This window comes from Caretta caretta, chromosome 7, assembly GCF_965140235.1.
Source record: "Caretta caretta isolate rCarCar2 chromosome 7, rCarCar1.hap1, whole genome shotgun sequence".
In the NCBI taxonomy this organism is placed as follows: domain Eukaryota; kingdom Metazoa; phylum Chordata; order Testudines; family Cheloniidae; genus Caretta; species Caretta caretta.
The window spans coordinates 114233651-114247507 of NC_134212.1; the positions used below are offsets into that span (position 1 = coordinate 114233651).

Consider the following 13857-nt stretch of genomic DNA (forward strand, 5'->3'; position numbering starts at 1 on the left):
CAGTTTTATTTTGAAGAAATAACACTGAGTCCCTGAAGAAAAGGGAGTGAAATCCTGTGACTGGAGAGCGTTCTTTGGTGCACCGACCAGTGAAATAGTTCACCAGCTTCCAGGCCCACAAGGCGGGGGCAGACTAGAGCCGCAGCGCCCCAGATGAAGCTTGGATGATGCCCTAGGGTCTTCATTTCCTCCCCCTAATCCCCACCGCAGATAGAGAGTGCACATGTTGCAGTTTACCCCTTTCAGCGGCACATAATACTTGATCCATATGAGCCCCCCCTCCCCATACCACTAGCCCGCTGGCTAGCCAGCTCTCTGGGCTGGTACAGGAGTTGGGAGCGGACCACAACCCGTCCTTACCGTTTTTTGATTGATTCGTGCCTATGGGTGCCCGAGGAAGCAGCAGTCTTAGACACAGCCACCCTTGCAGCTGGGGAATATAGGTCTTTGCATGGGAGGGGTTCAGTGCTTTCAGCCTCTCTAGTCCCTGACACAAGCTAGCTCTCAAGGTCCAGGGAGTGCTCTGCCGATTATGGATCAGTATCACTGGATTCCCGACCATTGTTATGTGGGGGAACCGAAGTTCATTCTTTTAACCATCCTACTCCTTAAATCTTGAACTCCCCTGAGCAGTTATTCTGTCACTGCACTACAATCTATAGCCACGGCCTTACCTGGATGACTGTCTACACTGCAGATTTTTTTCTGCAGCTCAGGGATCTTGTTAAACAGATCCGAGGGGTTGGAATAGACAACCGTCCGCTTTGGATTCCCAGTCACGTTGTCCAGCTCTGCTCTTAAGAAGTCGCTGCCCACGCCAATTAGGAAGAGCCCTCTGCCCCTGGTATATTTAGCTGCTTCTACCACAGGATCCTGGGACTCCGAATCCGTGAGCAAGACAACCACACGCGGGAGATCGTCGTGAACATCCGCGAAGGCCGGAGCACTCTTAAAGCCATGCTGCGTGACATACCGAAGGGCTTTGCCGGTGAAGGTTCCCCCTCCGCTGAAATGCATGGTGTCAACGCTCTTCATGAGACCGAGCACATCCTTGTACTTGCCCACTTTGATCGGGATCTGGACATCACTGCTGTACTGGGCCACTCCAACGTTTGCTGGGGAGTCTTTGCTCAACACTGCCCGAATGAACCTTTTCAGGAAGGCCTTGTAGCGCAGGAATCCCTCCAAGGTGGTACCAGATGAGCTGTCCACCAGGAAAAGAAGATCCACGCTGCACTCCAGACTCAACTTCGGTGCTGAAAGCAAAGGAAGTGAGTAACTGCATGTAAATCAAAAAATAAGCAAGCACATCATGTGGGTCTCCTGCAATCCCAATGATCTGAAGGAGAGAGAGAATGCACCCCAGAGCCTCTCTGTCAAGAAAACAAAACAATGTGTTGGGCAACATGTTTTGTACAGTAGGAAAATCATGCCTCAGGACACCATTCGCTTTGGTAGGATGCCACAAAAACCTCAAGGGGCTGAGGAATACGTTGCAGGAAGTCATCCAGTGATTAGGGCATCTTTTGATACAACTTGAGAAACCTTAAAGGAGTCTGATCTCAGAAAATGTGGAGCACCCACCCCTTTAAGGTTTCTCAAGTTGTATCAGAAGATGCCCTAACCACTGGATGACTTCCTGCAATGTATTCCTCAGCCCCTTGAGGTTTCTGTGGCATCCTACCAAAGCGAATGGCATCCTGAGGCATGATTCTCCTCTTGTACAAAACATTCTTGGGCACCCAGAATCATTAATCCCTTCTGAAATTCCCAGCCCATATGTGCAGGTAAGTTCTTCAGGGATCTGAGGGAGGAGAGGCGAGGGGTGCAGAGCCAAGGCACAGGTATTTCAGCTGTCCCCCTCCTTCAGCAGGATCCACTTCTCATGCCCTGCTTCCAGATTTCCCCGCATACTGAGATGGAAGGAGCCCCAATGAGGCTGTAGATGAGAGGTGGGCAAACCTTTTGGCCCGAGGGCCACATCTGGGTATGGAAATTGTATGGTGGGCCATGAATGCTCATGAAATTGGGGGTTGGGGTGTGTGAGGGCGTGAGGGCTCTGGCTGGGGGTGCGAGCTCTGGGGTGGGGCTGGGGATGAGGGGTGGGTGCAGTAGGTTGCTCCGGGCTGGGACCGAGGGGTTTGGAGGGAGGGAGGGGGATCAGGGCTGGGGAAGGGGGTTGGGACGTGGGAGGGGGTTGGGATGCAGGCTCTGGGCAGTGCCTACCTTAAGCAGCTCCAAGAAGCAGCGGCATGTCCCTGCTCTGGCTCCTATGTGGAGGTGAGGCCAGGCAGCTCTGCGTGCTGCCCCATCTGCAGCTGCCGCCCCTGCAGCTCCCATTTACGCGATTCCTGGCCAATGGGAGCTGCAGGGGGCAGTGCTTGGGGTGGGGACAGCATGTGAAGTCCCCTGGCTGCCCCTACGTGTAGGGAACATAGGGGGGACATGCCACTGTTTCCAGGAGCTGTGCGGAGTGAGGCAAGCCCCGGACCCCGCTTCCCAGTGGTAGCTCGAGGGCCAGATTAAAATGTTTGGAGGTCCGGAGTTTGCCCACCCCTGCGGTTGACCAAGTTCACAGGGGCTTCTGAATATAGTGGGACTCAATGACAGCTACTGGTGGGGAATGGAAAATGCCCCCCCCCCCCCGATTTTTGCACTTGATCAAAGTTGCACAGGCAAAGTTCAGGGGACACGGGGTAAGCAGCATGGCTAGCATGCAATGGTCCTGTACTAACCCAGCCCAGCTGCTGCTGCTGGAGCACACCGTTCAGGCTGTGTGCTCGCAGTGCCAATGAAATTTGACCCAGCTGCCCCTCCTGACAGATGGGGAGGCAGCCTGGCCAAATGGAGTTGTGACCTAGCACATGGGGAGTCTGTGCCTGTAGGGCAGAGTCCAGGGGAGTCCGCGGAGAACCGACTCCCGGTGACAGGCTCATGCACGGTGTGGGTAACAGGGGACACTCCCTAGCAGAGGGAGACTCAGGGACCCTGCTGGGGAGAGGGGGAGGAAGAGGCAAGCAGGGACCAGAACAGGGTTCTTAAGAGGGGTAGGGAGAAGGACCGGAATTTGCCACCTCCTGGAAACATCTAAATTGGCACCACTGGTGGGACTCATTTCTTGGTGCCTTCTGCAGCCACAGTGGCTCTGAGGAGAGAGCAGAAAGGATCATCCCCTGGAAATGGTAACACTAGGCAGCAAGTCCCAGTCACTGACAGCCCTACAGCCCTGTATCAAGCGGTAGGAAAACAAACTCAGCCCTCTGAGCAGGGTTTAAAAGGCAGTGGTTAGCCTCAACCCCATCCAGCAAACTGCATTATAATTCTATACCAGGGCTGTTACAGGAAGGCAGGCTGCAGAGGGATGGTCCCAATCAACAGATTCAAGAGCTAACACCGCACCAGTGGACCAGGTTTAGGCCCCACATACCGCAGCTGGCATCTCCTCCAAATCCAACAGGACACACACAGTGGTACCTTTCTAATCCCTCTGGAACGCATGTGCCTCCATTGTGACAAGGCTGGGAATCACAGGGATCTGCAAAGGCACCCGAGAAGGAGAAGGAGAGAGCCTGGGTTGGGCCCAGAGAGAAAATACAGCAGTCATGCTACACAGTGGATTAGCTATAAGTGTTTTGAGAGTATGCAGAGTCAGATGGGCTCTAGGGCATTTGGAAGGTAATTGTCCTTCGCTTTGCAGAAAGGTCTCTTTCTCTACTCAAATAAAGCATAGTTAAGTAAGGCTGGGATGTCTGTGTAGCTTTGCTTGAGTATTAATAATGTACAAAGATAAGCCCCATTAGCAGAACTCAGTAATTTCTTAAATTTAACTTATTTACACTTGATGAATATATTCTTGACAAGGGCAGCTCCAACCATTTAAAAAAGCCTGCTCTCTTTAAGCACGGTTTTGTAAGACCACATTACAATTCAGTGTCAGCTCTATAAAGCTGTCCATTCCTACGTGTGTTTGCCACCTTGCACTTGAATTGCTGTGGAGTTAAATCACTTACATCAGGGAAATGCTGGAGTAACTCCACTGGAGTTACACTGGTGTAAATCTGAAGTAACTATTGAAATCAGTGCGGTTCCTTCAGATTCACACCAGCAGAGAAGAGATTAGAACCTGGTCCATTCTGTTCAGATACCTTTTGGTGCATATTCAGCATGGATGGTTCTCGGGTGTGGCTTACAACACTTTTTGCTCAAAAGCTACCATGAGAAATAGTGAATGCAAGCAGTCCAAAACACTCTACCACTGAACATTTCATCTGCTGGGCTGTATTTATGGTGTGTCCCCGTAGCACGGTATGGTGACACCATACATTGACGGTATCAGAACAAGTTTGGCAGCTATCCATTTCATTTTCAAATCCTACCCTTTCCTCCAGAATTTACTGCATTGCTTGTGTAGCACATACAAATTTTGCTAGATCGAGGAATCTCCATTTCCCTTCCGAATCAGGGGGCTTAAATGATGAGGATGTATTTTCAAAGGGCATTCAAGGAAAATAAAGCAATCAGGTCACTCCATGATTTGAACCACTGAGTGGTCTGTCATACTGGTAAATCAACCAGAGGAGCTATTCCCACACAACCACAAAACCAAGTTACACAACTACTAAGTGTCAGGTTCCCTCTTAAATGAATGATACTGATGGTTCCAAATTACATGGCTGAAGGCATCTCACTCAACTACAACTTGAGCAGAAACGTTCCACGTTGGTAGCAATGCAGTCCCCAAACTAATGCAATACTTGGACACTATTTCTTGCTGGCTTATGCAGATGATGACAATAGTAATTTGGGAACGGTGTGATTCTATCAACAAACAAGAACGTGAAGAATTTCAGACTAATAAAGGTGAACCAGCTCCTCCAGGAGTGAAGGGAGAGACTGAAGGTAACTGTTTTAAGCCAGCAGAATGATTTCATGGTCAAGAACATGAGTGAAACAAGAAATCTCACTCTTTTCTTTAGTGGTTAATGAAAGACTGGTAAAGGGTCTATTCCTCACGAACATCCATTAAGAATTATGATCCCTGCTTTTCTGATCCTTGCTGAGGAACTGAATGTGATTTTAAAATAATCACCTGAGTTTAGTTCACTTTTTTTTTCTTAGACTGTAATGAGATTTTTCAGAAAGGTCATGTCCTACCTGGGCATGTAGTTCGGTAGCATCTGGCCGGGTGTTTGATCAAGACTCTTTTCCAACTAAGATAGAAAGATTGGTACAAAATATGAAATTGGACTGACCAAGTATTTAAAAGATTAAGAAGGCATTTGCAAGGCTGACCATTTAATCAAAGTTCTTGACAAATGAGTTTTCCCTCAAAAAATGCAGTTTCATCAAAATTGAAACATTTTGTGGGAACAGACTGATTTTTGACAGAATTAAAATTTGAGGTGAAAAAGTTGCAACAAATCATTTTGACTATCAATTTGCTTCACTTTGTTTAGACTACTAATTATTTCATATGCCGAATTAAAATATTTGATATTATAATATTTTTACAATACCAGATATTTCAATAGTTCTGAATTGTCATTTTTTGGACTTTTCATTCTGTGGGAAATATCAATCTTTTGTTCTGAATCTGAATAAAAACAAATTTTGAAATGTTGCAACTTCCCATGAAACGGAAACTCTGATCTCCAACCAGCTCTAACTTTTCCAGTTAATAAGAGAGCAAGGGCTGCACTAGAAAGCAACTCTTGATTCCCAAGAACCCCTCCATATGAGATCAATGAGCGAATGCTCATTGATCATGTTTTTGAAACCATTCATCTCATCTTAAAGGTGACCTGGAAGGGAAAAATAAATGATGTGTGTCCCCCTTTTTTGCTTGTTTATAACTAAGGCTGCGTGTCGGTCACGGAAGTCACAGATTTTTTTGCAGGGGCCAGTGTGGTTTGCTCAGGGGCTGCCCGAACAGCAGCAGCAGTTTAGGTGTGGGAAGGGGATCAGGGCTGGGTCAGGGAGTTGGGTTCCAGGGCAGCGCTTAACTCAGGGGGTAGGGGAGCTCCCCCAGAAGCGGCTGGCATATCTCTGCAGCTCCTAGGCAGAGGGGCCAAGGGACTCTGCGCGCTGCCCGTGATTGCAGGCACACTCCCGCAGCTCCTGTTGGCTGCGGTTCCCCTCCAGCCTGCCATCCCCTCCAACCCCAGCGGGGGTCCCGGGCCACGCACCGATGCCCACCCCCCCAGAGCATTCCCCCTGGAGCATCCCTGGCCCAAGTTTTAGTTAGGGGTATATAGTACAAGTCATGGACAGGTCACGGGTCATGAATTTTTGTTTACTGCTCGTGACTTGTCCATGACTTTTATTAAAAATATCTGTGACTAAAACGTAGCCTTATTTATAACATGCCGGGGGTAGGAGAGTTTTGTTTTAAAAGGTGGATGGATTCCCGATTTTTTTAAAACTTTAGAAAGATCAGCCTTGTCAAGTCTAATCTTCCCTAGTTTTGCTGGAGGACTCATTGGGGCTTAGAGGAGTGTAGTGTGGCATTTCTCAGCCCTTCATTGAAGAGGAAAGGATGCTCACTCTTTAACAGATCTGTCCTTCCAGGGGTTTGTTAGACATTTGGAGTTTTAAAAAAAAGATCTGAGATTCTGGACAGCCTGAATAAAAATAGATTCCCAGCTCAATGAGTCAAGTTTCACTTCCTTTGTATTTGATGTCATAACCCTACTAGTCTGGAAAACAAGACCTGAATTTCTAGTATAAAAAACAAGCAAGAGAAAAAACACCAACAATTCCTCCCCTTCTGCCTCCCTCCCCTTCAGGCTCTCTTTATATATCAGACAAACAAAAAAAGAGCACAAACCTACATTTTTCTTTGCAGGTCACTTTAAAATTCTTTCATTAATTGTACAAATTGCAGTAATGAAGCTTTTAGAAGGCATTCGATTTCTTTAAGGATCTGATAAGTTTCACAATCTTTCAAATACATCCTCACCTCACCTCGAGAGGAATCTCCTTGTGCAACTTGCTGCCACTGACCTGACAATATACTTCTCTTTTTTGCAACCTATCTGCTTAATATTTTCTTCGGTATGAGTGGGAGCTGTTTCCAGACAGCTATTGAAGCCTCTCCATAGCCCAGCATCTCCCAGTTCCATTAAGTAAGGATAAAAGGACTTCCCTGAAAATAAAAGCTTGCCTGGCTAATATCACAACTAGCTGGATTTGGTTCAGGGTCAACAGAGTATCTGGGATTTATCCACTCTCTTTATTGCATAGAATATAAGCAAGTGTTGCACAAATAGGAATTGTGTGAAATACATAAATGAGGCTATTTACATAACAGGCAGGATGGTCCAGTGACAAGGAAACCTGCCTGGGAATCTGGGTTCTAACCCTGGCTCTGCCACTGACCTACTGGGTGATCTTGGGCAAGTCACTTTGCCTCTCCATGCCTCCGTTTCCCCTCTCACCCTTTGCTTAGATTGCACCTTCTTCAGGGCACAGACTTTCTCTATGTATATGTACAGAGCCTGTCCCAACCTCAGCTGGGGCCACTAGGTGCTGTTGTAATATAAATATTAATATAAAGTTACAGTAAATCATAAACCCAAGTCATCGTACCTAACAATGGAGGTGTGTGCGCTCTCACTCTGTGTGCACTACTAACTTCAAGAGAGAAGGCTCGCTGACTTACCTGTAAAATGGACAGAGAGATGTATGCACCGCATTTGGTCTCTTTGACCCTTTCCAACACATATAGTTCCCAGCCAGCTCTTTCACGGTCTCCAGTGTCTTGCGTTCGCAAGGGTGAGATTCAATCTTGCAACCTGGCACAAAGAGTGCACACAAAATAGCTGGTGCATTTGTTTGCAAGTGAAGTTGTCTGGGAGTGGGAGTTGACACAGCTGGGATATTGCTCAAGCCACAGCAATGCCAGCTTGTCTCATTGTCCAGCAAAGAGAGTTCATTGCAGCTTTTCGACAAGTCCCTCGGTGATGCCCCAAAACAAGTAAACCTGTTGCTGGTGGGCAGGTCAGCCCTTTACTGGATTCCTGGGGGCAGCTTCTGTAGTCTGCATTGTTCTGGCACAATACCTGCACCCATGTCCACCAAGTCCACCCCTGTTCTTCTGTTCTACAGAGCTTCCTATACCACCATCATCACTGTACTAGCTAAGCACCTTCCAGTAGTGGGTTCAGCAATTTGACTTACATGATCACTTGTAGTTCTTAGGGGATTTTCACCTCTCATCTATCTTAGGTATTTATATGACCCCCACTACTGTATATCTGAGTGGCTCACTGTCTTTAATGTATTTATCCTCAACGCCCGTTTGAGGTAGGAATTATCCCCACTTTAAATGGGGGGACTGAGGTACAGAGAGACTAAGTGACTTGACCAAGGTCACACAGTAAGACTGTGGCAGAGCAAGGACTCAAAACCCAGGTCTCCTAAGACCTAGGAGAGTTTGCTGATCATTGGACCATCCTCCCTCTCACACAGAGTCCCTGGGGTTTGAGCAGCGCACACAGGGGTGTGGCTGTGCCACGAAGTCATCTTTTGATTGATGCTAACCTCTCAACAGCCTCCATTTCTTTCCTCTAGACAGAGGAGAAGACCTCTCCCAAAGGGGTAGACTGTGCTACCCTGTGAGCTGTGTTAGAGGCGCCAGCTTTAGAGAGCTGTGTTAGAGGCGCCAGCTTTAGAGAGACGCTCTGGAAGTGAAAGGCCAAGCTGACAATCCCCATACAGAAGTGAAAGGCAGGACAGTCATTAGTAAACATGCACCAGGGTGGCATAGTTACCTGGAGAGACAGCACTGCAGACAGTAGAACTGGTGAGGGTGCTATATAGGCCATTGGCAGCATCGTCCACATGTTCAGCAAACAGCACATGCTGCTCAGCTGGTTCACTGGCCAGCGTGTGCAGCTCCTCCCACCTGCACAGGTGACAGGACATGTTAATACAATCTTCTGGCATTAAAGAACAGGAACAGACCCTTTGCAGTCACAGCTATTTTCCTGGATGGGCATTAAAAAGAACAAACACTCAGAACTACGAGTGATGTAGCTTTACATCCACACAGGACCCCAGTGTATCTTCTCTTAAAAATCCATTGACATTTCTAAAGACACATGCTCATAACAGAGCACTTCTCCCTCCAAGCGCCCTTCTTTCTCGCTCACCCCGTTCACAAAATGAACTCCTACTCCACATTCATATCCCTCCGGGGGGCTGGAACAATTTGTACAGTGGGGCGTGCTGAGAGCCATTGAACTAAACTGTAAACCCTATACATGATGGAAACCACTTCAAGCCAGGGAGCGCTCCCGCACTCCCAGCACCCATGTGTCCCTCCCCAAATTGCTCCTCCGACTCTGTGATTGCCCCTCGCCCACTTGGTCTTGCTCAGGGGACTTAGTTGCTGAAGGCAATGGCTAGTCTGTTAGCAGTGCACCACTCCCTGCCCCCCAAGAGACAATTTTCTACCTTGGAAACTTGACTCCCACAGCAAATACTGTGGTACCCCTGTCCTTCAGCTGCTTAGCGGGTGTTGCTACATTGCCTTGTGATTTCCCGTCCGAGAGGATGATCAGGATTTCAGGGACAGAGGAATTTCTGCCACCAGGGAAACCTTTCTGGAGAACGTATTTCAGCGCGAGCCCCGTTTCTGTGCTCCCGCCTCTGAAACAAGCAAGAGAAAATTGAAAAAAGAGGTTTTGGGCTAAGTGTCCGAATCCCTTTTGCTTTCTTCCCATTCCCCGCTGCCTGCTCTCTGGTAGCACCAAGTCTAGGGCACTTCTGCACTTAGACCCATTGCACAGCCATACTGATGAGTCTAATTCTGTAATTTTCACCACCTTCCTGCTATTAGTTGGCAGCTCCCCTTCCTTTGACTCTTCCTTCCCCACCCCACAGGTGCAGACATGCCTTGAGAAAAAAATCCACAGATGCAATAATGGGATGGCTGCTTTCAGTGAAAGACTCCTGGTAACTCATGTATTTAAGAGAAGGCTAAACCATACCAATCAGCATGGTCCAGCAGAGAGAGCATTGGGTTAGGACCCAGGAGATTTGGCTTCAATTCCCCCCTCTGTGACCTTAGGCAAGCTACTTCAATAGTGCATACCTCAGTTTTCCCATCTGTAAAATGAGGATAATGAGGCTAACCTTTCTTTACAAAGTGCTTTGAGAACTACACTGCCCCTGTATGGAAGAGCTGATTAACAATGAAATCTTCCATTTACCAGCCCCACGTACAGTGTTTGTGAAAATACAAACACTTCAACCATCTTGCTTTCCAATGGGTATAAATTTTATACTGCAGGTACAAGCCCCTTACAGAGAGCAAAACCATAGTGAAATTTCTTTCGAATAGAACTATAGCTAGATGCCTAGGGAGCAATTGCTAAAAGAGGGCAGGGAGGCTGTGCATGGCAACTCACTGTTTGTTTTGGAGAATGTTTCTTAATTAAGTGTTGGCAATTCAGCTGTGCCCAGAGGCACAGTCCCTTCTCTCGCTCGTTAATCTTTGATTAATTTGATTTTCCACAGAATGCCATTTGTTCATCAGTAATAAACCCCCCAAAAATGCAAATCCCAAAGGACTTCTGAGTGTATCCCTGGAAACTGATGAGGGGAGAATACAAGGCACTCTTTATTCAGCCTTCCTAGAAAAACTTTTCAATTAATGACGAACAAAGAGCGAGGCACAGAGAGCAGTTCACCTGGATTTCACAATAAATTAAACCAGTGAGGTCAGGAAGGTAAAGGTGGGGGAAAGCCACCCATGATTCCAGCTAGTGGAGCACAGCTGTGTAGATACAGCTCCAAGCTGGAAAAGCATTCTGGGTATTAATATGCAAATAAGCAGTCCCAAGTATCCCAGTCTGCTTTAGAATTCAATTATCTGGCCACTGCCACAGGCACCTTCCTGACTGGAGAAGGGGTCAAGCCTGCAACCATTTTAAATTGGCACAAATTATCAACTTCACTTCGTTTTTGTCTCTGACACGAACATACTTTAATCATGGGACACCATTTCATCACATTATTATTATTTGTCTGACAATAGCATCTAGAGGCCATGGTGGAGATTGGGATCCCATTGTGCTAGGTGCTGTACAAACATATAGTTAGAGAGTCTCTCCCTGAAGAGTTTATAGTCAAAATGGACAAGGCAAAGGGTGGGAGAAGGGAAGTACTATTATCCCCATTTTACAGATGGGGAACCAAGGCAGAGAGATTCAAGGTCAGATTTTCAAAGGAGCTCCAAGGGGTGAAGATCTCAGCTGGGTTTTTTCAAAAATCTGGCCATAAGCACTTCATAGAGCCAGGCCCTTATTTGGTATCTATAGAAATGATGAGTTCTTATGAAAATCTGGCCCTAATTTTGGGTGCTGAGCATTTGAAAGTCTGACCCTGAGCTCTCCTGAAAACTGGGCAGGTCATGTGAGGGCAAAGGTCACACAAGCCCATCTGGGAACTTAACCCATGTTGTGTGACTCCTAGTGAAATGCCGAAGCACAAAGCCCTGCTCCCTCTGTGTTCTTCTTTCCTCCATGTCTAATTCAGAGAATGATCCATAAATACAGCTCTTGGAGATGCACATGCAGCGAAGAGTCAAGTAACGGAATATTTTGGCAGTCATGCTGTTCTGAGGCTGGAGTGGGAATGCCTATTGGCCATGCTAATACGATAGAAAGCGATTATTTTAACACTGACTATCATTTATTCAGTACCCAACTAAATATGTACCCTCACAAGTGCCAATGGGTTGTACATTCCACTAGTGATATAAATTACTTTATAAACCAGGACAGTTGTTAAGTACTAGGGAACGACAGAGCCTATGAGCCTTTCAGCTGCTCTACAACTGCTAACAATAAAGGTCTACAATGTCGGTGTTGTAAACTGCTGCTTGCTATTTAAATACAGAATAAGAATCCATCTTCTCCATCTCCTTCCCCAGTATCAGGCGGCGTGCACGGTTAGCTGTAAGACTGTTACAGTTCTACAAGTCTAACTGTAATTATAAGACTTATTTCCTTACTGGGTATTAAACAATGCACTTTTACCAGATAGCTCTCTAGTCTAATTTACACCACATCACAGGCAGCTTGAGGGACACAGAAAATGAATAAAATACTATGTAAAATTTTAGGAAAAACACAAATTTACAATTCTATACAGCACAGCTCTGGAGAAGGAAGGAAGGCCCTGTAGTTGTTTCCTTAGGCTCTCCCACCTCTATCCACATGTTGTCTCTTGTCTTAGTTTGTAAGCTCTTTGGAGGCAGGGGCCATCTTTTTGTTTGCATGTACACACAGCCTAGCACAATGTTTAGTCTAGAGAAGAGAAAACTGAGAGGGGACATGATAACAGTTTTCAAATACATAAAAGATTGTTACAAGGAGGAGGGAGGAAAGTTGTTCTTGTTAACCTCTGAGGATAGGACAAGAAGCAAAGGGCTTAAATTGCAGCAAGGGCAGTTTAGGTTGGACATTAGAAAAAACTTCCTCTCGGAATACTTCAGCACTGGAATAAATTGCCTAGGGAGGTTGTTGAATCTCTATTACTGGAGGTTTTTAAGAGCAGATTAGACAACCCCCTATCAGAGTTGGTTAGATTTTACTTAGTCCTGCCTTGAGTGCAGGGGAGTGGACTAGATGACCTCTCGAGGTCCTTTCCAGTTCTACACTTCTAGGATTCTATGAATGGGGTCTGGTCCAGGACTGTGGCTCTGAGACACTTCCACAGTACAAAGACAAATACTAAAAGCTGTTAAGGCACAGCTATGCCAGGCTTCTATTTCTGGCCTGGCCACAGCCTTCCTGCGTGAAGAGGACTGTATATTCCAAAGGGATCCATAATTCTGGGTGCCTCAGCTTCAGCTGCCCAACTTGAGCTATAGAGGAGCTGTTTAATGTGAAGGGATTTGGACACGTAATTCCCATTAGGTAGCCTTGAAAAATCTTAGCCTTCTATTAGAGTAGCATTGAGAGAACCTCCAGTCAGCACTGGGTTCCTTGCGTGGGCACTGACAGGCAGAAGGTGACATTGTCCTTTTCCAGAGGAGTTTACAAGTGAGGGCCTCAGTCCTACATATTACTCTGAGTGAGAACTACCCAATTAGATGAGTGTAAAAACTAGGGCAGTTGATGTATTGACACCAACACTTTATTTTAACCCTGGTCCCTTTAACATTTACCCTTTTTTTTTACGGTTTAACAATTGTCATGTGTTACTTCCAACAACTATATCCAGATAAGCCACAAATTTCCTGCCCCCACCCTCCTGCGGACTATATAAGCCAAGAGTTCTGTAACCTGCCATCCTTGATTCAACATTTGATATCAGAGTAAGCCCAGACCACCTTGAGCCCTTTGGCTAATTAAGCCTCTCTATCCGAAGAGACATTTCCATCTGTTGTCTAATCCTGGCTGAGGAGTTTCAACATAAACCATTTCCTGTTATTGCCTTTTAGTATTGCTTTTACTTCAATCCAAAGCAATTACAGGTAGCCAGACTGCAAATGTCAATTCTTTCTTTGAGGCATGATGTTCTTCTTCATATATATTGTCACACACACACGGTCTCTCTCTCTCACACACACACACACACACACATCCACCTCTGTACTTCCAAATCACGTTTAATTTGTTTGAATGATTCTCTATTTTAATAATGACTGAATTTCTTGATATCTCAAGTATTTGATCACATGTACGCTCAGAGCTCCTAAGTTCTCCAAGTCCATTTACTTCTCTTTGTTTCACCATATACCTGTCTTTCTTTTATATATAATGCATTCCAGGAGCTTTTCTTTTATCTTCTCTCTGATGCATAATCCCATTTTCCCCCTCAACTTTCCATTATTTTCAACCAAAC

At 46.2% G+C, this 13857-nt stretch overlaps 1 protein-coding gene across 3 annotated transcripts in view; it reads right to left on the reverse strand.

Moving 5' to 3' along the window:
- VWA2 (von Willebrand factor A domain containing 2) overlaps nt 1–13857 on the reverse strand; it is a 75235-nt gene that overhangs the window by 19976 nt on the left and 41402 nt on the right. For 2 of the 3 annotated variants that reach the window (XM_048857000.2, XM_075131067.1), the window contains 6 exons: nt 9457–9651; nt 8772–8905; nt 7661–7793; nt 5155–5210; nt 3428–3535; nt 675–1256 (listed from right to left, as the gene is read on the reverse strand). In XM_048857000.2, the coding sequence (XP_048712957.2) occupies nt 675–1256; nt 3428–3535; nt 5155–5210; nt 7661–7793; nt 8772–8905; nt 9457–9651 (1208 nt within the window). The remainder of the gene's footprint in view (nt 1–674; nt 1257–3427; nt 3536–5154; nt 5211–7660; nt 7794–8771; nt 8906–9456; nt 9652–13857) is intronic. The other variant, XM_075131066.1, reaches the window with a different exon arrangement.